Genomic DNA, 25312 nt, shown 5'->3' with positions numbered 1-25312 from the left:
AGGGCATGCAGAACACCGCCTGAGTAATCAGGAAACGAACAGGATTCCTTTCCTCTAACGCTCTGCGACTTCAAGGCTCAGTAATTGACAGGCAGCCTGGTGTATTTTTAGCTGTCGTGACCACGAAAACCCATAAGTGAAACAGTAGAAATGAAACATGCCTTGCGGTTTGCCAATCCCCATTTTGTTCTAAAAAGACGAAAGCCCACATTCAAAGTTCAAAGCAGAGCAAAACGGGACAAAAGACTCCCTATTAAACGCTACGCAGAACTGATATCAAAGACTCCGGAAAGACTGAATTGCACAATAGCACTTGTGCTAGCAAATGCTACGCTTATGGGCTACTGCCTAACAGCTATTCTTATGGGCTACCAGCTAATGAAAGCTAGCCATATTGGCTACTTAGATCAGTAAATTATGCATGAATTTCATTACACATCACAGGGCCCAAAAAGGTCTAGTGCAGGCTGTTCACTTCATGCAAGACAGTGATTGCATGCTGAGATGCTTCAAAACGGCAGCCATTACCACCATCATACCCTGCCAGGTAGCCAGCAGATCGATTCCACATGACATCCCGCTATGAAGCCCGACAGCAGCCGCCTAGTAGCTGAAAGGCTAATGGAAGGAGCCTAAGGCAATAAACGTTTCCAAAAAACGTTGGGGGTCCCTCCTCCCAAAAAGTTATATAAAAACAGACAGTATGACCTAAGAAGTACCTTTGTAGACAACTGGAATTATAATACATCTGTCAGGTAAGAAAGGTCTAGGAATCTTTGTAACCACATTCCCTTTTAGAATGGCCACCCAACATTCCAGCAAATTCATTGCGGAATACGTACTTTCTTTTCACTCTGTTTTCTTTATTATCACCCTGCAAGGATGCATATTACAAAACTCTCATATCCATGACTAAAATTCTTCATTACAAAAACAACCTTGCCTTCAAAATGGAGGTCTGTTATGTTATTACAGTACTGCATTATCTGGCGTGGAGAACACAAGCACGGCCCGCTTTCCCCAAGTCATCAATGTGGTCGGCGTAATAACCACTTGCTGTAGAGTGCTACCAAAAGCAGTGGTGACTGCAGAGGCTGACTATGCACCATGCTGTGGGGCTCCCCCGTTCTCTGGGATGGGGGAGGGGAGACCAATCTCAATAGGACCATGACTCCTCAATGAGGAAAGGAAGGGTCCACATTCAAAACGCAACTCAGTCATCCCAAGAGCACCGCTGAACACAAACGGGCAACAGCTCCAGTCATTTCTAGACAAAAGAACCCATACACTCAAATTCCCAGAGGACCAATGACCACACTCCCACACACCGAATACTAAAACAGTCCACAGGGAGCTGAAATGCAATGGAAATGATTTGCCCCAGATTCAGTCACTTCCTTTACAAGCCTCCAATCTTAGTTGTAGATGACGACCTTCATCGCAGCCAACAGGGTGACCAACCATATCACATCATAACAGGTCTGTGTGTTTCATTTTTGCAAGATGAGAACAGAATAAACAAGGACTGCGGGTGTTTAAACTTAAGTTAATCTTTTACTGCAGTGGTTCTCGTGTTTATCTGCAGAAGTCGCACATCGCATTAGGAAAGACTGATAAGCCAGTCTGGAGACACCGAAAGAGAAGGACGCTGAAATCTTGGTGGAACAATACAGGCTCTTGAAGATCTGCCCCACCCCCACCTCCAACTGAAGCAAGAAAAGCCCTTGGTTACCTTTCAAAGTGAAAAACAATCAACACAAAAGCCCAGCACAAAAAAAAAAATACACACACCCCTGATGACGTGTCAGGTAGCCAGTCACCAGAGAAGAAGAAGTGAAAGGACTCAGCTCACCTTCTGTAGACTAGTCGGGTTGAGTTGCGTTTTGTCAATTATCTTCACGGCGACCTAGGAATCAGACACATTATAGTCAAGAAGGACGGTCTCTCCTGCAACGCAGAGCTATGAGTCAAAATTGGTCAAAGCAACAAGAACTTTCTAGAGTCAAATGATTGTGACACTGATGATGGAGGGCTTTGTTGTGGGCTTACTCCTGGAACCCAATGAAAACGTCACACACAGAGCTCTTATGTGCCAACGGAGACATCCTTTGCCAAACAGGGATACAGTACGGAGCAATACCCAGTAAGGGCACGGGACAGTGTTGGTGAGCCATTGCCTTCATCTGCTCACATGCTGGAGAGATGGGCAGACCAGAACCATGCAGGCGCTTACACCTTCAAACATCAGCCGACTTCCTGGAATGATGATAAAAAGAAGTTTCTAGGCCTGCAGAGTCTAGGGAGAAGACTTACCGCTCCAATGCTGCAATAGTGTTGGGATCATCCTATTGATCTGGAACCAAAGCTATGGATCACAATAATTCCAATGCAGTGGAGCAATGTTTCAGTGTTTCATGAGCTGGGGGATGGGAATTTTTTTCTCCCACCGTAGGTTGGTGGGACCTGCACCACTGGTCTCTCTCTACCTTGAGATGAGAGAGCTGGGAACTGGCCTACAATCGTTTACTGGTGTGTAGTCGGTGGGGGATTTGGACCAATCAATGGACTTTTTACACCCCCCCCCCCCCCCGCTAAAAAAATTCAGAAGAATAGCAATGTTCTGTAGTGTGACCACTATGAGACCGAATAAGATGCTTTCGAACCAGGTTATCAGCCACCCCACCCCTGATCAGGGGTAGATGATCTCTGGAAATTGACAAATATCTGGTGCCTTCCTGTTGCCCCATTAGCCGAGCAGATGCCAGAAGCGAGACAATAGCGTGAAAAGAGCGTGAGGCTTGCTTTGTGTTAGAATGATAATATAGAAATGATCTTATAGATTGACCACTGCTCATACAAAAGCAGGCCGAAACCTGGAGGACAACCAAAATCACCACCCGAAGAATCCAGACATTCATTAACACCTGTCTCAGAAAGATTCTCCACATTCGCTGGCCAGACACCATCAGTAACACCAACCTATGGGGAAGGACCTGCCAACCTTCAGTAGAAGCAGAAATCTGGAAGAGAAGATGGGGATGGATAGGGCACATCCTACGTAAGCCGCAAACCAGCAGTACCAGACAGGCTCTCAGATGAAACCCCCAAGGCGAGCGGAAGAGAGGCCGTCCAAGAAACACCTGGCGAAGTGACCTCGAGGCAGACATCACAAGGATGGGCTACACCTGAAGTCAACTAGAAAGAATGGCCCAGGACAGAAACCTCTGGAGATCTACCTTTGGTGGCCCATACCCCGGAAGGAGTGGAGGGCATAAGAAAGTAAGCATACAAAGGCAAAGAGTGGAATTCCCCCTTTTCAGGTGACTCGGCGAATCACGAGTCACCACGGGGCAGGACTGAGCACATGGAAACACGGGCACACTCACCTCTCGGCCTGTCAGCACATGCCGCGCCAGCTTCACCTTGGCAAAGTTGCCCTTGCCGATGGTCTTGAGGAGCCGATAGTTGCCGACGTGCGGCTGCTCGTCGGTGGTGGACGTGACGGAGTTGCGGCATCGCGGCAGGCTCTGGCGGCTTCCGGACTTGGCCGCCGGGGTGTGGGGCTCATGGTGGCCGTCCACAGACGAGTGCTGGGGGGGCGTGAAAAACAGACAGATGGAGATGACTTCAATCCGTCCCGCATTAGTAGTCTCACGTCATTTACTTACCGGGGAAACACCAAATGCATGTACTAAACAGCAATGTTGGGCCAACTCAGCGTTACCAGATCAGGCTGAACTGATCAGGGGGCCGGAGTGAATCCCAGCAGGTGCCTATGAGAGGAAGGTCGTTCAAATCCCAGAGTCAGCACAGTGATTTAAGCATTGCACCCTTGAGCAAGGCCCTCAGGGACTGTCACACCCTGCTTTCAGTTGTACATCGCGTTGGATGAACCTGACTGATAAATAAAGAAATTGCACAAGGAAGGTAAACCTGCACAAGTATGATATGATGTCGGACGCGAGATCCCACTAAGCACACTGGGAGCAATCTAGACATGGGTCACAGAAAACCAGAGAGGCCACCATCCGCTAATTCGGGTCCAGAAGGAGGAACTAATCTGCTGCCCAAGAGAAGCAACCCAGATGGAGAGATATGGGTTCAGTCTCATCAACCACAAAGTCTTTGATAACAGGTAGAGTATTAAAGTCAGGGAAGGCACATGATGAAAACCATTTTTCATCACCACTCTGCAAAAAATTAACTGTTAAATTATGCACCAACTAATGTAGTTTGACAAAGAAGCTGGAATTCCCTCGAGGGGCATCTCAAAAGAATGGGATCCAATTTTTTTCCCCCAAGACTGACATCAGCATTGGCTGGTTCGGAGGCGTTTCCTGTTAGCGGCCATCTCTCTCTCTCTTTTCACTGCAGCCATAGTTGCTGCAGGTCATTGAAAAGTCACGGGTTCCTGCTCAACGCTGGATCTCTGTAGAAAGGACAGCCGTTTTTCGTCTGCTTGCATGTCAGTCTGTGATGTTTGACCTTCCTAAATGCAAAAGAGTTTGCAGTTGGATTTATTACCAAGAAAATTAAGTTTTGGAAAAGCCCAGCTCAATCGGGGGCAGTGTTTTACCCCGTGGGATGCACCTGTGACGGGAAGGCCGCCGGTTCAAATCCTGCGGTCAGCAGAGTGATTTCACCGTTGGGTCCTTGAGCGAGGCCCTTAACCCCCAATTGCTCCAGGTTGACCTTGCTTTCTCAAATGTACGTCACGCTGGATAAAGACATCTGATTCATCAGTGAAATGAGTTAACTTGTGGTAGTCGTCTTTCCGTATTATGCGTGGTTATGATTGCTGTATTGGAAAGGGGTGCAAATGGCTATCAGATTAGCAGCAAATGTCATTCAATTTCCCTCGTTTTTTTGGATATAGAGGTTATTTCCTGACCAGAAAATTCACCCAAAACCATCTGGGTTAAAGAACACAAACACTTTTGACAGTGACTCCATCCCTCTCTAACAGATGAGTAAGGAATTCCAGAGTTAGAAACTGTCGACTAAGAATTACTAATCAGCATGGTCGCCCCTCCCACAGGAAGTTAAAAGGGGGGGGGGGGGGGCTCTTTCTGGAAGAGAGGTCCTTAGATCGATGTGTTTACTTCCTAGAGATGTTACTCAAAGTGGCTTCTTTTCACAGCATAAAGCCAAGAGGGGAAAAAAGGACCTCAGCCCAGGTGGCCAACAAAATAGGTTTCCTGGAACATTTATGTAAACAGCAGCGAAGATGAAGCAAACACTGGCGGGGATGGACTTCTGGTGCAGGTGGCAACTAGGAGAAGCCAAAATGAGGTCAAGCAGCAGTAAGATAAAAAATAATGAGAAAAAAAGAAACTTTAAAAGCCAATCATTAAACAGCATTAGTATTTATCTTTCAGCAAAGGTTATTTGAACAGAACTGAACAACTGCCATGGATTATTATCATGGATGATGAATGATGATGATGATGATGATGATGATGATGATGAATGATGAATGTTTGCCTTTTGTGAACAAATGCAGTGAGAAAAGCAGCAGGTAGGGTAGTGGAAAAATAAGATTTAGCATCCGTGTTCAAACTGAAAAGCATCCCGTATACCAGTGTTCCTCAAAACAGCGACGCCCAGCCGTGCACAATATGTTTACAAGCCACTCAACTGAAAATGCCAACAGGTTGAGTTACGCTAAAGTTTCGAGTCTCAGAGAGAACTTACAAGCAAGGTCATTAACTTGAGTTGGCTCAGTAAACACACTACATAAAATCACGATCCCTGTATTTCCGAAGGGAAACATAAATTAGCAAGCTGCCTTGATGATAGTACAGACAGTCCTTGGATTAAGAAAGTCCTATTATATCGAAAATTCGTGTTAAAGACAATACCCCGTAATAATGAACGCACAGGCTACTTTGCGACACTTGTGAAAACATTGCATGACTTCAGCAGTTCGTCTGCTCGACGTATAGTACAGTGCTGTATGTAATTACTTTTATTATTATTATTATTATTATTATTATTATTATGTGCTGCATGGTTGACTTAAAGATGTGGCATAACACAAACAAGGAATGACTCAACTCCCCAGTTTTATCAGATTTCTTCTTCATCCCTCCATTTTTAATTGACAGTTTTTAAAGGTAAGGTTTTGGTGTCTTGTTCTGAACCAAACTGGGGTCAGGAAATCTGAACGCATACAAAAATGTGGACAGTCCTCTTGATTTCTTTTTTTAAATTTTTTCTTTGATGAATTTCATTTAATGGGAAAAAAAATCAGTTTTTATTGAACAAAATTCTGGCAATTATGCAAGGTCTTGCTTGCCATCTGCCGCAAACAGTCACAGGGGCCCATGGTAAATCGTATCAAAATGGCCGCACAGAGCCGCTGGCAGACCGTCCCGGGCGGTCACATGACACCCCGACTTCCCGGCCTCCGTGCTCCTAATCGCTCTCTAATCCTGACACATGTGAAGCTTAAAGGGAACACCTCGGAGCCGTGCTTTGTCACCGCAAACAGACCCCTTCTACTCCTGGATTTTCGCACAGATTTATTTCACACCAGTGAGGAACGGCGAATTCAGGGGAAAAAATAAAACTATTTAAAACATGCTATACTGCTGGGAAAATTCACAACATAAAGAGACTGACTAATTCCGCCTTCATTTCGTTTGTACATTTAGAGCAGTGTCACTCAGCCCAGTCCTTGGGGACCCTCAGACAGTCCATATTTTTACTCCCTCTCAGCTCCCAACACACCTGATCCAGGTATTTCATGTCCTTGATTGGCTGGGAGCAAAAATGTGGACTGTCTCTGGATTCCCAAGGACTGAGTTGAGAAACACTGATTTTGAGGTTTTGAGGTATGAACACTTATCCCACAGATACCCTAAGCCAGACTATCTCAGAAGCACCATTTACCCCCTTTCCCTCCTGAGCAAATGTTTACAGGCACTATGCTGAAGGTGCACTAACTTGCATTCTGTTCCCAAAAGCCCAGAGAAAACCTCATCATATCCCAAACAACATCCTCAAAGAGCCTCCTGCCAGTTAAGCCCCACTTGGCATCATCCTTAACAACAGTATCCATGCACCAGTACTACTGTGTGAAAGAATGGTCTCTTGACATTTCCCACGAAGCCCCACACTAACATCCATCCATCCATCTTCCAAACACACTTGTCAGAGTCGGGGGGGGGGGGGCTAAAACCTACCCCAGGCAACACAAGGCAGTACACTCCTGGACAGGATGCCAGTCCATTGCAGGGCAGACATAAACTCACACACCCAGTCACAAACTACAGGCACCAATTAGCCTAATTGCATGTCCTTGGACTGTGGGAGGAAAGTGGGGAAACCCGTTTGATGTGGGGGGAACATGCAAACTCTGCAAACACGCAGAGTGGAAGTGGGATTCGAACCCACAACCCTGGAAGTGTGAGGCAACAGTGCTAAAAAAAAACACTGAACTATACTTTATTGCTGCTAGAAGTCTGCCCTGTTGGCCCAGTAGGTAGGACTGCTGCCGCGGGAGACCACTGCATGTCCAGCAGGATCGCTACAGTACACACGGTATTAATTACCATCACATGCTGTTCGGGGGCCTCTGCTCTATAGTGGTTTCTCATGCATGTCAGAGAAGGGGGGGTTTAGAAGCCAAAACTCCGCCCAGCAAGAAATGCCTTGTTTATTATCCACAGACTGTAGGAATTCAGGTGACAGTCGTCACCACTTTGTACCTCTGCTGCCGTCTTTGCATTTTATTCCGTTCATGTGACACTTTTATCAAAGTAACTTACAGGGTCTCATGAGGATTTGAACCCACAACTTTTACATTGCTAGCACAATTCACTGCTTATCGACATATACTTTTGGATCACTTTAATTCCACCCTGATCACAGTGAAGACCAAGACCCCCCCCACCGTCTCCACACTCCCCAATTCTGATGCCGCAAGGCCGAAGGGGTCCATATCCAGTCTTAAGGAAATGTCCTTGGCATATTTTCTTTAATGTATAAATGACTTCAGTAAAAATAATAGGTCATTTCTATAAATGTCTTCCCGTGGTCTGCTGAGCTGTGTGCTTTGACGTAAGCAGCAGGCTACCTATAGTTCCGTTAAGATAATTAATGATGACGTCACAAATTGGGCAATCATCTCGAAGCCTCAGATCAGCTGGAACTATGCACTTGATGCACGAGGTGTGAACTTCATCCAGCTGAAAATACTTTAGATAGAAGAGTGTGATTCAGCGACATGATGTAGCTGAGGTTACGAACAGGCAGCCCACTGGTCACATCTGGACCACGCAAAGCCAACGTCCAGCCGGCAAATTACCCATAAATTTAAAAGCATGTTGCAAATCACTGATCTTCTATTTCAGACATTTAGGTCAGACAGAGAAGGTGCGTAAAAAATTATGGCAACAACTTTAAATGCTTCACAGCTTTTAATCACGGCTGAAATCTCGAGGACGTCCCGACTGCTGGGGACCACAGAAGATCGGATTTTCCTGCATCTGAAACGGGTTTTCTGAAGCTATGGGAAGTCTAAGGATTTATTTGCTCGAACCCACAGAATCAATTTCATAAGTAGCCACAGGAATGAGGGAGTCGTGCTTTCAATTAACCAAAAGGAAGGAGGGAGGACAGCCTTGGGGGGGGGGGGGGGGAGCTAAAGCAGCTAATACTAAATGTCTGGGACAGCCAAATACCCCACCGCACACAACAGAGGTATGTCTCCACTGCCCGTCTGCAGGGGGTGCTACAGCCTGGCCCACACAGACCGGCGCGCTTTGAGGAACGCAGGCCGGCGCGCTTTGAGGACCTCCTGATTCAGCTCAGTTCTCAAGCGGCTTGCAGCCAACACTGCAGCTTCAACTTTGGGGAAAACGACAGAAAAATCAAAAATCGTGAGGCTACGAGCCACTTTACCGAACCCCGTTGCCACCCATACTGCTCTCACTCCATGTACGGCCGAGGTTTGAGGAACTGAGTTACAGAGGAAGAACACAGAAGGAAGAAGCGGAATGAGGGACAGCCCCGCCTCTGGACAAAGTGATACGTTGTAATTTCTAGTATATTTCAGACATCAATAAAATACATTTCATATAATTTAGTCAAATTTTCTGTTTCAGCCATTTCTTCATAAATATGCACCTCTGCTGTTCCTAGTTGATGTTTTGTGTTGTTTTGGTTTGTGTCTAATTGTCATGCAGGTTACTGACTGGACCGCACACGTAAGAATTCCTGTGTGCTGATGTACAAAAGACAAATGAAAAATCTCAAATCCCGAATCCCGTTTGGACGTCCCACGTGAGCAGACAGCCAGGACGCCGGAGGCACAGTGAGAAGGTCTCCAGCGACAGGCTGCCACAGGCCAGGGGTCCCAGATGTGAAGGACACGAGCGTTCAGGCGTTTCTCCAACATTCTGCCCTTATGTTCTTGGGTTCTCTCTCCACAGCTAGGTCTCTGCGTGTCTCCACCTGCACAAAAGCCGTGTCAAATCCCGCATAAACCAAATCAAGCCTGTTATAGCCGACTGCGAAATGCCTGCACCCTTTGACGTCAGGACCTTCGAGCAAGTCGTTACCACGCAGGAGGAAAACTCAACCAGGCAATGAAAAGCAACTTGAGTCTCATTAAAATAATTAGTTTCAGACGGAGCGTTACAGGGGCACCTCGCCGAGTCGAGGCACGGAATGGAATGAGAACCCCACCGATCTCACTAACGTTCCATTAGCCACTTCTCCATGTCCATGCGGGACCTCAGCATAGCAGAACATCTGCGGCGTGGTGTTTCATAAACTCAAGAAATGATGAGGAAAGGGCCGGGACTTTTCACCTGTCTGTCGCTACCGAGTAAATACTTTCAAGACTTGTACCTGCTAAGCAAACACAGATAAAACTGTAAAACTTCCTTGTCCTGGCATGCATGAGCGCTTCACCCACAATGCATCAGTCCACAACATAAACAGCTGAAGGTGAGGGACTCGGCAGCTGGGCCACGTTGCCGTACCACGAGCACGTCTGCACCATTACAAACAGCACGTGCGGCTCAAAAACGAGTCATGAAACGGGGGGCAGGAGAGGGGAAAATACAGGTCATAAATGTTAATTAACCCTGCGTGTTCATGGGATGGGGTGCACAAAAAATAAAAGCTTTGCACTTCTTTTTGTCTTTCCTTCACGCTCGACAGACGGGCGTGCAACCGTCCACCGTAAAGTGTTCCACGTGTACTGAGTGATATCTCACTCTGAGCGTCCAGGTTCCCCCGGATTACTCCACCTGTTATCCACGCTAAACGAACTCCACCGTCAGACTACCCGCCGTCGCCCTTCAGTGATCCTTCACAAGGCTCTCATCATGGCTCTTTCATTTTCACTCACATTTCTGCTTCTTGTTGGTTAATTAATAATTTATTTTAAAAAAAATAATAATAATACGGAGAAGATCAGCAGGAAATGTGAAGATTCAGCAGCTTCCCCACAACAGCTCAGACGTTTCTCCACGTGACTCTGGGGGCCTCGTCTCTGGGCAGATGGACACACCTTCCTCTCTCTCTCTCTGACCGATAGCAGCTCATCAGGGTCAGCAAGAAACTGTTCTCCCGTTCCTCTTTGGACAGGATCAATATTTCAAATAAAATGTTACACTAGCGGCGATTCACACAACCTGAGGGGAATCACGCAGCCAAAAAACTCCCTGCAAGCTAGGACAGAACAATCCACCATCCCCCTCCCCCCTAACCTCCACACCCCACCTCCCCCCGCCCCATATAGGGAGCACCAGTGACAAAGGTTGATTAATTAACCGGGTCATAAAGGCACAGTGACACAGCATTGGGCTCCATCCGTGATGGGGAGGGATCATTTTGGGAGGCCATGAATGGAGGGGAGGGGGGGTATGGGGGGAACTAGAGAAATGCAGCCTCGGTGGAGGGCTACTATCCCCCCGTGCCTGAATGGGGCAGGAAGTGAGATGGGCCACAGGAAGTGAGGTGGGCCACAGGAAGTGAGGGGGGACAGGGCAGAAACCAGAGCATGCTGGCTGACTGGAACCACCTCCACAGTCTACAAGCATTTACAAGAGAAGCATCTAATATTTACACCAATATTAATTTTTCGACACCGCAATCAAATATCACAGTCAGGATAAAGAGGGACACAAAGTACACGTCAGGTGTGGGAATATCTGAAATCGATCACATGGGTGGAGTGGATAGGAGTGGACGACACGGCAACATAACAAAGCCCTGGGCGCTCAGAACATCGATGCTTTCGGGATGATGTCACATACAGGACTGCCCATTGGCTGAGCTAAGGAAGACATGCAACTGCATCGGTGCTGGCCCGCCCCCGCCCATAATCTAGCTGGTGAACGCGCGTGTGTATTTGTGGCCCTGGTATGCTGGTACATCAGTAGCTTGTCTAGTTCCTGAAGTCAGTTGCTACAGCAACTGCGAGCGCAGCTGTGTAAAAGCAGCCCTGCGTGGAGCGTCGGGGACCGTCGCAGGTCCAACGCAAACAGCCGCTGCCAGTTTAGGGAGCCACAGGAAACCATGTGAAGCTCACACCAGTGTCATAATGCACCCGCCGTTCCCCCAGTAGAAGCAACAAAAACCCCACAATCTCAGACGTGTTAACATGTCAACCCCAGGTGGCATTAACTCCATAAAGAATGCTGGGAAAAGGGGGGGGTGGTGGTTAACTTGCCATAATGCCAGATCTACGCTGAGAAATTATTACATTTTATTACAAAATTAAGTTTTATGGCTCTGCATTCCTGCTCATAATCATGACGATAAAGCCGGATCAGAACATGGATATGCTTTCTACATTAACGTGTACGGGATCTGATAACTGTTTATGGTGTGATTTGTCATTTTAATATATGAGGTTTATGGTGATTCCCTTCAAATATATTAGAATTAAACATCAAAGTTTGGGGTGATTAAGTCATAAAGGGTCGGGAAGTCAATTAAACCTGTATTATTATACAACTTAGAGATTTCATACAAGCTACAGAATCCGCAATCTAACTAATATGACATTTTTTAATATGCTTATACGTTTATTATCAGATGCTTTTATCCTAAGTGATGGACAGCTGAGAAGGCAAGTTCAGACAGTCCCTGGAGCAATTGTGGTTAAGGGCCTTGCTTAGAGACCCAACGGTGACATCACACCACCGACTACAGGATCTGAACTGGCGACCTTCCGGAAATGGTCCCAGCCTGCTGAGCCACACATGGCGAACTGAGGGTTACATTTTCATGAATTTCCCCCTAGGATCAATAAAATATATCATATATTTATCTTAAATTTAAAACACTAGATTCATCCAAACTTTTACATAAACCACAAGTGTCGGTCGGGGTAACTTATTTTCACGGTAATGATTTGGTCTATGATTTTGCCAGAGCTGCGGTCCTCCGGGTCTAATGACTCAATTTGTTTTCAGATCATTAACAGGGCAACATCACTATGACGGCAGACCCCCAGGCACGAACTGTCACCTCCACACCCGCCGGCGGCATAAAGAAGTGAGGGATTAAACCTCAGGCCCTCGGGATTGACCTGAGTCAGATAGCGCTACACGCGTCACATGACGCGTCACATGACGCATCAAATGACGCGTCACATGGGCCCACGTACTTTCACGACGGAACTCCCTAACTTGCCTCTTCAAATTACCATGCTGGCGTTCCCTCCCATGCCGGGACCCAGCAAGACACGCAGCTCTGCCAGGAGGAAGAGGAGGTGCAGGAGGAGGAAGAGGAGGTGCAGGAGGAGGAAGAGGAGGTGCAGGAGGAGGAAGAGGCCTCCAGGTTACCGTTATCACCCCCCACCACAGCAACATCCACCCGACACCCGTGGTCAGGCTTTTCCCGGGCCTGTCGCTTTCTCTCCGGCGGGGTCCCGCGTCCGTCGCGGCCCAGGAACAAAGGCTCGGCTCGGGTTTCCAGAATATGCGGATTTGTGTTACACCAGGGCACCGCCAGAGCCGCTAGGGCGTCACATGCTGGCATCTGCTAGTTACCCACAGGACAGATTCAGCCAGCCGACGAACTTCCTCCCTTTAAACACGGCCGAACCGCAAGCAAAACCTTTAAAATGTTTTACTTTAAGGCAGAAACGTTAACAGGGAAGGACAAAAAAAAATCTAAATGTGAATTTATTCATGTTATTTACAGAAAAAAACTCTTTATGGATAAATTTAGTCTTCAAACCAGTATTATCTTTACATTTTCCTCTATCTGTATCCATGGATACTTACAGAACAAGAGATGGCTTATCTATATCACATTACCAGGAACCTGAGGTGCAAGAATATTTTCATATTTTCATGTACAAACTGAGTTTCTTGTGACAAAACATTAAAATGAAATGTTGCTTTGCAAAGCACTGAACTGAAACGTGTTTCTGCTAAAACTCAATGGCAGCATACCAAAATAATGTTTTTAATAAGTTTTTCAATGTTTGTTGTTTATGTTTACTAGCAGGCTTTTGCATGCAGTCATACTACATGTGTTCTTCTTTCATGGAAGGTAAAGACCTATGATGCTGATTCAAGGCATAAACAGCTGCAGTCTGAAGACATCTGCTAAAACGTCATGCAGTCACGCTGTTCCAAAACATCATCTCTCAGGGTACGCAAGTGATAGTGCTTCATCAAAAGGGGAGGGCCTCTGGAGTATCTCATCCAATGAGTGACGGCGTGAGTGCCATGTGACCTGGTCCAGCCAATCCGGGGGGACTCGCTCAGTGTCATTTAGGGCAGGCGTCACAGCTAAGTGTCGGCAGTCTAAGAAAAGGGCAGCAGATTATGGCTTTAGCAGGACATCTGGGACACCTGCCAGCAAGCCGGCGAGGTCACATCAAATCCGCGAAAGCACAGAGTGCTGTGAGCCTTATCACCCCGACGGGAACCTGCAGCAGCGAGCTTCACATTCAGGACTAGCGCTTAACCACAACCTACCTATCTATCTGTATTTATCTATGTATCTATATATCTATGTATGTATCTATATTGTGGTTAAACGCTAGTCCTGAATGTGAAGCTCGCTGCTGCAGATGTGGGCAGGAAAACTTCAAACCAAGATATCCAGCTCAATGCTAATCAAAGAGCCTATTAAATAATAAATAACAGATACATGCAAAGTGCAGCAGCATCTTAACTGGTTAATACTCAGAAGAGAGACCGTGACATGACTTAAGCTGTAGAAAATGCAACAGCAGCGAAAACTCAGGGCTTTGCAGAACCTCTGCTGGTCCATCCATGGCAACAGGAGCCAGGCACAGAGTAAACGAAAAAAAAATCAGTGCAAGTGTACTGCCAAACTCACAAGGAAGATCGATCATCCCTCCACTGCATGTCGCCTAGGACGACCTAGAAGCAAAACAAGGGGGTGTGGTCACTGGACGTGGTGCTTTTCGGCATTACATATCCAGTCACACATGGGAGAGATGCATCTGCGACACGCTCTCCTACAGAGATGCAGTACGGCAGACATGGGGGTTTGGGGCCAGCTGTGCCTGAACACAGTGGCCTTCTGGGAAGCGGACTCCGGTTCAGGGAGTTCACAGAGGAAAAAAAAAATGCTGCGTTCCCTGTGATTTCCTCTTTAGTTAATGTGCCTTAAAGTTGACCAAGGAAATTCATGTATGGGGGCACGATGGTGGGGGAGGGGGGGGGGGGGGTTCTGTTCCAGGGGATGGGAGAGGAAAGAAACTCCTATGTGGTTAGATTCAAGACAGTCAGAGGCGACACGTGCATCAGCCAACTGTCAGCCAATCAGGGATAACCATAAATCTTCCTATAAATCTGCATTGTGTCTCCTAACCCTCTCAGGCTTGAAAGGCTGGAGAGCACGATCTGCAGGGCGGATGCGTCTTCCATGAGGAAAAACAGAATCCCTCGGAGTGTCGGCACTCGAGAGACGGCCCCTCCCTGCGTCTGAGCTCGCGAGCTCTGCGAGGACGTGCAGGAAAGCCCGTCTGCCTGTCCGCCAGCGCTGGGGGACACATCAATTTTCATTAACTGCTCCCACACTTGAAGGGAGGGCGGAGCCAGTTCCGACATGAGCCATGTGTGAGGTACAGTGAAGCATCATGGGATGCCAGTCCCTGTAATATAACAGGTAATATTCTGGTGCATCTTTCCATGGTCAGCATGAACGACCAGCAACAAAACACACCAATTCATGTGTAGATGCACTAACACATATATAGACAGAGTTTATCTATTCTAATCTATATACTCAATATATGGCACGCAAACCATGGCACCACACCACTACTACTAACTAGTAACTATTAACTGTTAACTGATAGTGTATAATACATGAGTAATGTCTGATTTATGTTTACTGGCATATGATGTAGCTCTACAATAATCACATGACCCCCATCCCTCTGACTACAGGAGATCCTAACATGCCCAACAGTCCATCATAAACAAAAAGGAAATAATTTTCATAAAAAAATGCTGCATAGGAAAAAAACAAAAACTGTCAATCAACTGACCAAATATTCCAATTAAAAGTATCCTTCATTATCCTATAAAAACCACAATTATATCCCTGAGAAATACTGTGCGGTTCAGCTGATGTGAAGCAGGGTGTGATACTCTTGCTGAGATTTTTCTCCCATGACACGCAGATGAGCGCAGCTTGAGTCAGCTTTCACCGGTGTCGACGGCATGAAGCTTTGACACGGTTCCGGAATATTCACCCGCCTCGTCCCCGGCGCTTTTCCCACCAAGCAGTCCCAGCTGCCGTACCTTCCTGAGCGTTGGATCTTTTGCAGCACTCAAGAAAAGGCGGAATTTCCTTTTTTTAACTTTTATTTTAAAGGCTTCTTCTGCAGTGTTACGCACCTGGGCTGCCATTCTGCTAAGCTGCAATGTTTCCGTATGTTACGACTGTGTTTTAGGCTTTTATTTTTTGAATAATTTGCCGTGCCTGTTGTCATAACCTTCTAGTCCTTCCGAAAAGCGCCTCTGTAGATCTGGTTCTCGATCAACAACGGTGGAAGGCAGAAGCACGGACCTGGGAGCTTGTTCCTGTTCCTCAAAGGACCTGTGGATGTCCAACGTAACCCGCTAGTGGAGAACAACCTAGAGGCAGGCCAGGCACAAAGTCATAAGTCATCATTGCCACCAAGTGTCTCCATGTCTCCAGCAGTCAGCAAACCCCACAGAGAAACAGCGAAGATCTACAACAATCCATTCTGTAGAGATTGACCCAGATTAGAGGGATCAAACTGATGCTTTGACTGCATGACAACTAACCGACTTTTCACGATCCATCTATTCAGGACTGTCCTAAAAAGCATGTGTCCCCATTCAACAAAGTAAGAAAAACAGGCCAAATTTCCCTCCATATGTCAACTTCAGCGAGGCATCTGACATCAACATGAACATCAACACGATCAACATTACTGTTACTGGCAAACTGCTAAAGACCATTATCCACAAGCAAGCTTCTCGCTGGTCACCCAGTACCCACTGGCATTCTCGATAGTACAGGATCTGCCTCATGGTAAGGAGACCAACCACGTGTGTTGACCATAGCATTATAACAGTATAACATGCTGCATCTTTGAAAAATCCCGCGCTACACCCATGAACTCATGTACAATGCTGAAATGAGAGGACCCTCAATACAGGAAATTATTTAATCGAGGACAGTGATGCAGCCTACGTGACAGACTATTAATATTTCCATGTTCAAAAGTTCCACAGTACACAGGCGAACTTTTCTCCAGCTTACTGAGTTTAATCACTCAGTGCTATCAAAACGCCGCCTCCTGAAGGCAGTTTTAGAGCCTTTACTTCAAACCCGCAGCTGAAAGATGTCATACAAACAACTGCCTGATAAGGGAAGCACCTTCTCTGAGAATCGTGGTGAAACGTTCAACATGTCCCTGCTAGTTCAGACACCGATCGCACAGACCAGAAGCCAATTACGTCACCGAAATCATAGCAAATTTGAGACACAGCCTTGCGCAAAAAAAATGAAATAAATAAAATTCATTTATACTCGGTCAGTCTAGTAACACACTATTTATTATGTCAATGTGTTATGTCATCGACAACTAATCATGCTTAATTGCGATCATTTAAAAGTAAGGCAGGCTTGCACCGCTCCCCCAAGGGTCCGTGTTATAAAACTACGCGTCTTGTTTACGGTCGGATCCGCGCGGTGCCTTTGTCGCTTCTTACATCCACCACGTATCACGTTATACACCATTTTAACATTACAGACACCGATACGCGACGCAGCGGCCGGCTGGCGTCCAGTTTCACCTCCGAGGCGGCGATAAATACGCAACTTAATAATATCGTATTTGGTGAATTAAAGACGGATGGAGAGTGCATTGTACAGACTGCTTTGAACAACCGACCTGTGAAATCCGTTAAAGCCTTACTAAGAGGGGATTACTGTCTAAATCGCAGAGATACTGCAACTCTGTTAAAATGTACGAGTAAATGTTTTCTGACACTTTGTACGCGTTCTACAGCTGCCGTCCATTCATTTGCATGCGATGTCTCGTTTTGAATACGGGGTTTGGGAATGAAGGACAATGCGAGCCACGGACAGGCCGGATTCCTTCACATTGCACTGCTCGTATTGCCACACTGTGCTTTTGCAATTTTTTAGGAGGACGCATTTAAAAGCACTGGGGGATCTGGGCTCACAGGAAGTCACATCACCCGGCCACTGACAATGTGCATTGGATGCCAGCCGTATTTGTCATCCGCATTACTCAGACGATCTTCCACTTTATCTACATCATTTATTTTCAAAAAAACAATAAGTATAATACTCTGCGATAGCCGACTCAAAAGTTGTAGATGGCATATACATGTATTTTTAAGAAGGTTTTAGCAACGTAATCTCTACTGAACCGTACTGGTAGATGAGACCATTGTCCAGAGGGAGCCTCCGCGATAAAGAGCAGAGAAGCGAGACGCGCGATCGGCTACAATGTTGCAACTTCGCCGCCCATCTGCATCTTCAAAGTTGTGCGCCGCACTTTGTAACAAAGAGGATGCAGGGGCAGCAGCGAAGAGCAATTAAACGGCCCGCTAATATAGCGAAGTATTTCTATCTTCACGCCCCCCCCCCCAGCCCACGTCTACCCACTGCAAGCTAGCAGCTAATGCAGGGGAGTATACACGCACACGGCGGCCCCGGCCGCACATGACAGATCAGCCGGCAACAATGGGGGCGAAAGCGGTCGAGTCGTATCGAGGGGGACCGAGGGGGAGGGGGAGGGGGGTCGCGGCGGCGGCACTTACGTTCTCGGTGTCGCGCTCATTCACAGTTGGCAGCGGCGTCCTGGTCGACATTTTGTGTTTTTAGGCCGCTTAAGCAAGGCAACAAGCTTGGCAGCGCGAAGGGAGGGGGGCGATGAAAGCGGAGGTGGATGTTCAGACCTTCTACACCTCCGACGGCATTTTCAGACCGTCCGATCGCCAGTCCCATCCATCCACTACAGCATGTTGAGCTTCGACCCACGTCCCCTCCCCTCTCCTACCCTCTTCCCCTCCCCTCCTGTCCTCTCTTCTCTTGTCCTGTCCTCCCCTCCTTATAGCCAGCCGAAATATTACAAAGTATGGTGTAGGATGCACCTCCCAGGTAGAAGCAAAAAGCAAAACAAGCAGGCGAGTCCGCTGAAGAGAAACAGAGGAGGGGCGGGAGTTTGTATGAATCGGAGGCTCCCAGCATTGATCCGCCCTCTAGACACGGAGGAAACGGGCGGGGGGGGGGGGGTGCCTTCTGCCCTCCTCAGGAAGATAATGAAGCACTTCCAGAACCACTACCAGATTGTCTTCAAGGAAACGCCAGGCAGCCACTGCACCTTCCGCTGCTGCGCTATTACTACTCATTATTACTCATTACGCCGTAAACTGTACAAATCTGATACTATAGTGACGGGACGCCACCCTCCTGTGTGAAAATACAGGTATAGTGCGGGTTATATTCCTAATATGCGGGTCGGAAGTAAAACGCTATAGTAGTTTTTTATTATTTTAAAACTTACCAGTTTACTGCGGGTTTTCGGAACCAGTGGTGAGATGCATTCAACGTTTCTGCTTATTTTTTTGTATTTTTATGTGAATTACATTGTCCTCATAAATAAATCTGTGGTGCTTCTTAATGAAACCCTCAGTTTAAACGTTATTATTTGTTAGTCTTGAGGGAAGTTAATTGTGTTATAACATTGGATGTCATTTGATGTTTGACATTTAAATTAAATTAACAGAAATGTTTTGTTTTCTAATTAAACCGTTATTTGATAGAATGAAACTAATGGAAAACGCGACGATACCGCCCTCCAGTGGCGTCTATGCGCCTGTGACGTCTGCGAATTTTGTTTTCCCAATTTTTTGCCAGTTTGTTTCCACGACAGTTACTGGGCTGGTTATTCCATATGCACCTGCCATCGGGAAAATGAAGCCTGGGACATTTTTTTTTGTCTTTTTAGTAAAAAAAAGTCTTGAAAGGTACCTTATATTCAATAGCAGTTAGCTGGCAACAGTTTTCTGTATTTCATTAATGACATTCTTAGCTATAAATTATGTAATTAGCTGTTTGATAAATACTGAACAGAAGGGGAACCTGCCGAGCAAGACAATGTCCGCTGAATCTCACCATTGACGAAGATGCAACATCATGATCTTCCAACATTTTTACATATACCCCAAGCCTAAATCAGGAGCTGAATATGCATTTAACGTACATATGCCTATACGACATAGTCACGATTTAGCTAAATCAATATATTTTCTATTGCTGCCATGTTAAAAACTGGTCGTTGGATGTAATAGTGTATAGGTTCCAGTAGTAATATGATTCCAGTAACCACACATGTTAAATCCATGTAATTAAATTCTGCACCAAATTCGTTATTAAATTAATATACAGTATGTGAACACACGTGAGCTTTCACGATTGCAAGCGGAAGATAATACGTAATCCATTCATATTTTCTATAAGAAAGGCTTGTCATAATTTTCTTTAAACTTAAGGATTATAATTGACACTTGCGGTTGCCGAGTCGAGGACATTAACTGGCTCAAACCACTAGGTGGCAGGCGCAATCTGCTTTCGAAGATTTCTCATCGTTTATCCCTTGGTTTGCGTACACTAAACTAAAATTTAGTAGGGTTGTTAAAAACAGGGATCGTAAACATTTTGTAGATTACGCCACCCAAAATCATAGTGCATATTTATTCCCGTGTATTACAGGGATTTTTTTTTTCTTTTAAGTTTACCCTGGGAAAAGAGAGTCGTTTGCGCTGTTCTTGTTGACTTCGTAACAACAGTTACCGCAGCAGTTGTGCAATCGAAATACAACTGCACGATGAAAGACCTGGGAGACCTGAATTTGGAGGAATTTGTTTTAGGGGCAAAATTATCAGGAGGAGGTGAGTGGGAAGAGTTGTCTTAACAGTCAGATGATTGGCTGAGAGTCTACAGACTGATGAACTGGAGCTGGCAGCCGAACAACCAAGAAAGAGCATGATATTACAATTGAAAACAAAGCGAGCAGCGTCGCAGAAGATCTTGGCACGAGGCTGGGCATTGCTGGAATTCTGCATCTGATCCGGACAGATCAGGCCTCGGCAGGGCCGAACTCGTCCACTTAGCTGAGACAACAATTGCATACTTTACTCAGGAACCATGTTATCTTTTAGTAAGTAGCCTTTTCCTAGATTAACCTCTGTGCTCTTCATTCCAGGCAATGCAGATCACATCATCTGACGCAGATGCTCACCCAAGTCACCATTAACTAGTTAGTCGCTCTTAGCCCAGCAGTAATTTTTATTTTTTTAAAGCAAATTCAGTGAATGACCTAAAGAATATTCGAAGCTAGCTGTTTAGTTCAGTTCAACTAAAGGGCAGAAATTAACATCTTTGATGCTGACTGTGGGTGGAATTAACCTTCTGGAAATTGTGGACTGCTTTCGGCAAGTTTGGATTAGCCTCTTGAAATTTACACTTTCTTTTTTGTATGTGGCTGAGTTGCTGGGCCCACAAGCAGGATGCTACACTCTCAGAAAAAAAGGGTAAAAATTTGTACCTTTTCTGGTCACTGGGGCTGTACACTCAAGGGTCTGCCAATTGTACCCTTAGCTGTACTGTAGGTAATTGTACCTTTTAAGGTATAGAAATGGACTCTGATGAACATTTCTGTACCAGTGATGGTACATTAATGCTGTTTGTACCTTTGGGATGTTCCTCAACGTCAATTTATGTACTTTAAAAGGTACAATTACAAGGGTACAACCCCAGTGACAAGCAAAGGTACTAATTTTTAGCCTTTTTTCTGAGAGTATACCCCGAATCAGCACTGGTGCACTCTCAGAGTACACAGAAACTCTCCTCTTGGGAGGACATTACCATTTCAAATGGAGCTGGGAGGGTGGTTTAGCAAGGGAGGAGGGGATCGGGTGGGTGGTATGGTAACGTTCCAGTCAATGTCCAGCACGCTGGATCACGTTTATTTCAGAAACACCCTGAATGCTTGACAGCATCAGCATGGGAAGCATACATGGCTACAGGTTTTCCAAAAATAATATGGTAACACTATATAGCTCACAGGATTTATATACAATAGTCTAATTAGTACCATACTGTTGTGAGTACCACTATTTCCCCTTTGGCAACTAAAAATTGTAAGAAGTTAAACGTGAAATGGCTCCCATTGGACGGAAGGAGTTGCAAGCCATTTTGTAAATGATTTATAATGGAAAGAACTCCATACAAACAGCATCTTTAAGCCAAATAGGTTGTCAATAAAGTCCTAACAAGGATAATTTACAGACTGATGAGCTGTTCTTTCTTCACTCCGCGTTTCCAGCAGCGACCATGAAATAGTGTAACGACACGGGTTAACGTACAAACCCATGAGTGTTAACGTAAACAATCAACAGGGCGCCAGGTTACTAAACACAAGTTCGCTCGCAGGCATTTTCCCCGAGCGTGACCCCGTTTCACCGAGTCCTAAAATCTTTGCCACATGTGATTTATTTCACGAGCCACGCAGAAAGATGGCGAATCCTGTGCCAGACAGCAAATCAAATATTCCAGAACATACCGAAGCGCGGGCCTTCGAAAGTGCCGACCGATCCGGTCACCTCCCGGTATCATGCTGGCCGCACGCCAAGGGGCCACGCGTGACGTCATCGCGCCGATGTTGCTGCGTTAGGGCGCTTCGCGGGAGCTGTTCGGGCTGGAACTGGAAAGAAAACACGATTTGAGCTGGCGCAGGATGCCGCCTTCACATAAAACGATCATCGAGAAGGAGTTCAAAGAGAATGCGGGCTTGTACGCGGGACAGCGCTTCAAAGGGCTGGCATGCGCCAGTCCCGTTAAATTGCGCTAATAACATGTGCCGTTTAGTCATTTATAACAATAATTTATTGATTTGCGTAAATTAGTAAGGTCATTTTAAAATACTTCGTTTTAATGCCCTTTTAATGTCCGGCTGATAGGTGCGGGGGTAACACTCCCTCGCTCGGTTGTGCCGTAACATATGATTACACAGATAAGCATCATGACCTGCCCCTGGCAAAAAAAACACAAGGCTGTTTCCCTGCCCGATTTCAGCTGTAATTATAAGTGCACCCCGGCACTGTGGGTGACAACACAGCGGTCTGCTTCCTGGGGATCCTCAGCCGACCTCTAGAGGGGGTGCTGAATGGGGGCTGGCTGTCCCTCCCCGCATCCGCCGCAGCCTCCTCATTCCTCCGCGAAGGAGCTCCGGTTACACCAGGTGAGGCGGCTGCAGTGGCTGCGCTCCCCACGGTTTTTGACCCCCCCACTCGCATGCTGCCTGGACACGCACGTGATGAGACGCGGGCTCCAGGGTGAAAAAGAAACTACTTCCGCCCCCCCTGCAAATGTGGTAAGGCTGGGCGGGGGGGGGGGGGGGTACTAATTTAGACAGCAAATGCAGCTTTGGTGGCAGCAGAATTGCACATTTGTTTCTGCGAAGTTCTTCTACATCCTGTTTCACCTACAATACTGTCCCTCAGGCACCACAATGACCTTTGACCTTGAATTGGCATCACAGCAATTTATTGCATAGATCCAGCAAACAACCCCGTGTGTTTTTTAATACTTGCACAGCCCAGTTACATACCCTCCGCTGGATGCTAGCAGCAGTATTTTAGCGAGGGAACGGGCCGTGCCATTCATTCTGGCGCGAATGGGGAATATCTGGTTAATTTTTCTTGGTCTCTGTTCTAATCTGAAATTCCCTGCTGAAATCTGAAGAGACACACCTTACAAGGCAGAACACTTTTTATTGTTCGCTCTGACAAGTTAATAAAATCCTCTGGTATGCCGAACATTTTTGGAAGCTGGATATACGAGACAGCAACGGAATTCAATCTGGGATAAGTAAAGCCCTCCACGACTGGGCGGCTAGAGGGGGGGGGGGCTCTCAACATGCCTTCAGACCTGCCACGGCTGAAGAAAAATACTTAACGTGAAAGGTGCTCTCCAAAAAAACACCGGGGGTGAGGTGGGGGGGGGGGTGTCCCACTGGTGGGCCACTTTTACAAGACAAATTGAAACCGAGGTCACGGATCCAGCCTGGAGTCAGTTGCAGATGGATGGAGGAGATGCAGAGACCTGGGAGGAAACCTGGATTTGTGGGGGTGTTGGCGATGGATTAAACCGCCATATTTATAGTTATTTAGCCTGAGGGCTGAACTTTTAATGACAGGCATGGCGCTATTCGTTTATCCACTGGGCTTATTAAATTACACCTCCTATCCCCCCCCCCACTACTTACTTCTTTTGAACAACTGCAGGGATTCCGCTGTTGTCTACGGTGCATATGTGCTGACTGGGGTCTTCCTGGGGCAGATCTACCTCTTACCCACCATCTTCTCCCTTCGTTTGCCACATGCAATCACTATTTCATCTGCTCCCCTTCCTCCTCATTACCGAATGATGGATTTTTTAAATCTCTTTCTGGAACATTCCGAATGGTCAGCACCACTATAGTCCTTCCTGTGGGTCTCTGGGGCCACCTGCTCCAAACCCAGAACCAGTGACGCCTTCTTGATCCTGACGTTAGCTGCTTTTGGTCAAAATGAGACCTCAGGAGTTATTCTGCTGAGCCTTAATTAAGCGTGTTACTCGCACTGATGAAATTGGTTACGTCTTCATTTGCATGTGCGAGTTCCCCCTCTGTGAGATCCTTTAGCATTTCGCAGCAAACAAAAGGTGCGGTTCGTTTGTTCATTCGTTTCCATTTCGTTTTTAACCTCCCCTACACTGGTGGCGCTGGGTAGCTGCTGCAACCCGGGGCATCGCCTGCACGAAACGAAGGGCACTTTTTACGAGGGGTGTGTGCCCATTCTATAAACAAAGGTTTGCCAAGGGCAACAGGTGATCTCACCCTCTCATAACTTCCCGGCTCCGGGGCCCCGGGGCCCCTGACTTCTCACCTTGTCTGAATTTCCTGTCAAACGGACACGGAGCTGTTATTCCCAACGAAGTGTTTCTAAACGAGCCCGTAGGTGGAAGAGCCCTTTTTTCACTGGGCCAGTAAGGAAATGTGGATGCTAAACATGCTGTGCAGGCCATTAATTTTCGAAGAGGGGGGTCAGAAGAAGCTGGCATGTAGCGGCACGGCGTGTGGGCAAGGCTGGCGTTGGACGCGACGGCTGGCGGGAAGGCCACCACAGACGGGCCTTTCCATGAATCTGAGGGTGACAGCGAGGGCTTGAGCTCCTTCAGCTGCACAGTCTACTTTTTGAAAACCATTTGGTCATGAAAACACCTAAAAGCTGAGTTTGGACGCAGCCTTATCACCGCGGCAACACAGCACTATTGGCATTAAGGCGGCACCGATGTCTGTGAAAACACAAACTCTACCTAAGTCCAGCTAAAATCAGCATTTTAACAAATCGTGTTACATGTTGAACACAGGAAAGAAATGTTTTCTTCACCCTCTTTCACTCAATCTTTTCTCAAGGTAGCTGATTGTAAAAATGTTGTGTACAGGGATGACAATTGGCTTGTGACCTGCAAAGGCACTTGGGTCACCTTGGGGCAAACGAGGTCCTGACTGGCAGCACACAGAAATCCCACCCACTGTGGCTCTATGCCGCTAATAGCCCGACCTGTACACATGGATGTATTCTGCTTTTTTTTTTACAGTCTGTACAATGACGGTGGCCCTCGACCCGCTGACCTCTGGCGAGAGCCTCCAGCTCCACGTCCGGAGTTAACTGGGATCCGGGTGGAGCGTGACTGCTGGTCTCAATCACTGGCACTAGTAAAATAACCACATGTCGTAACAAGC

The 25312-nt window shown here is 46.7% G+C and overlaps 1 protein-coding gene across 3 annotated transcripts in view; it reads right to left on the bottom strand.

The window, feature by feature from the left end:
* Positions 1-18733, bottom strand: part of LOC111835712 (serine/threonine-protein kinase MARK1-like) — a 46053-nt gene extending 27320 nt beyond the window's left edge. For all 3 annotated transcript variants that reach the window (XM_072709441.1, XM_072709443.1, XM_072709442.1), the window contains exons 1-3: positions 18282-18733; positions 3387-3590; positions 1853-1906 (exon numbers count right to left, since the gene is read on the bottom strand). In XM_072709441.1, coding sequence (XP_072565542.1) covers positions 1853-1906; positions 3387-3590; positions 18282-18332 — 309 coding nt within the window. In that variant the 5' untranslated portion in view covers positions 18333-18733. The remainder of the gene's footprint in view (positions 1-1852; positions 1907-3386; positions 3591-18281) is intronic.
* Positions 18734-25312: the final 6579 nt, after the last annotated feature.

This window comes from Paramormyrops kingsleyae, chromosome 3, assembly GCF_048594095.1.
Source record: "Paramormyrops kingsleyae isolate MSU_618 chromosome 3, PKINGS_0.4, whole genome shotgun sequence".
NCBI lineage: Eukaryota > Metazoa > Chordata > Actinopteri > Osteoglossiformes > Mormyridae > Paramormyrops > Paramormyrops kingsleyae.
This window is presented reverse-complemented; position numbering and strand designations above follow the sequence as displayed.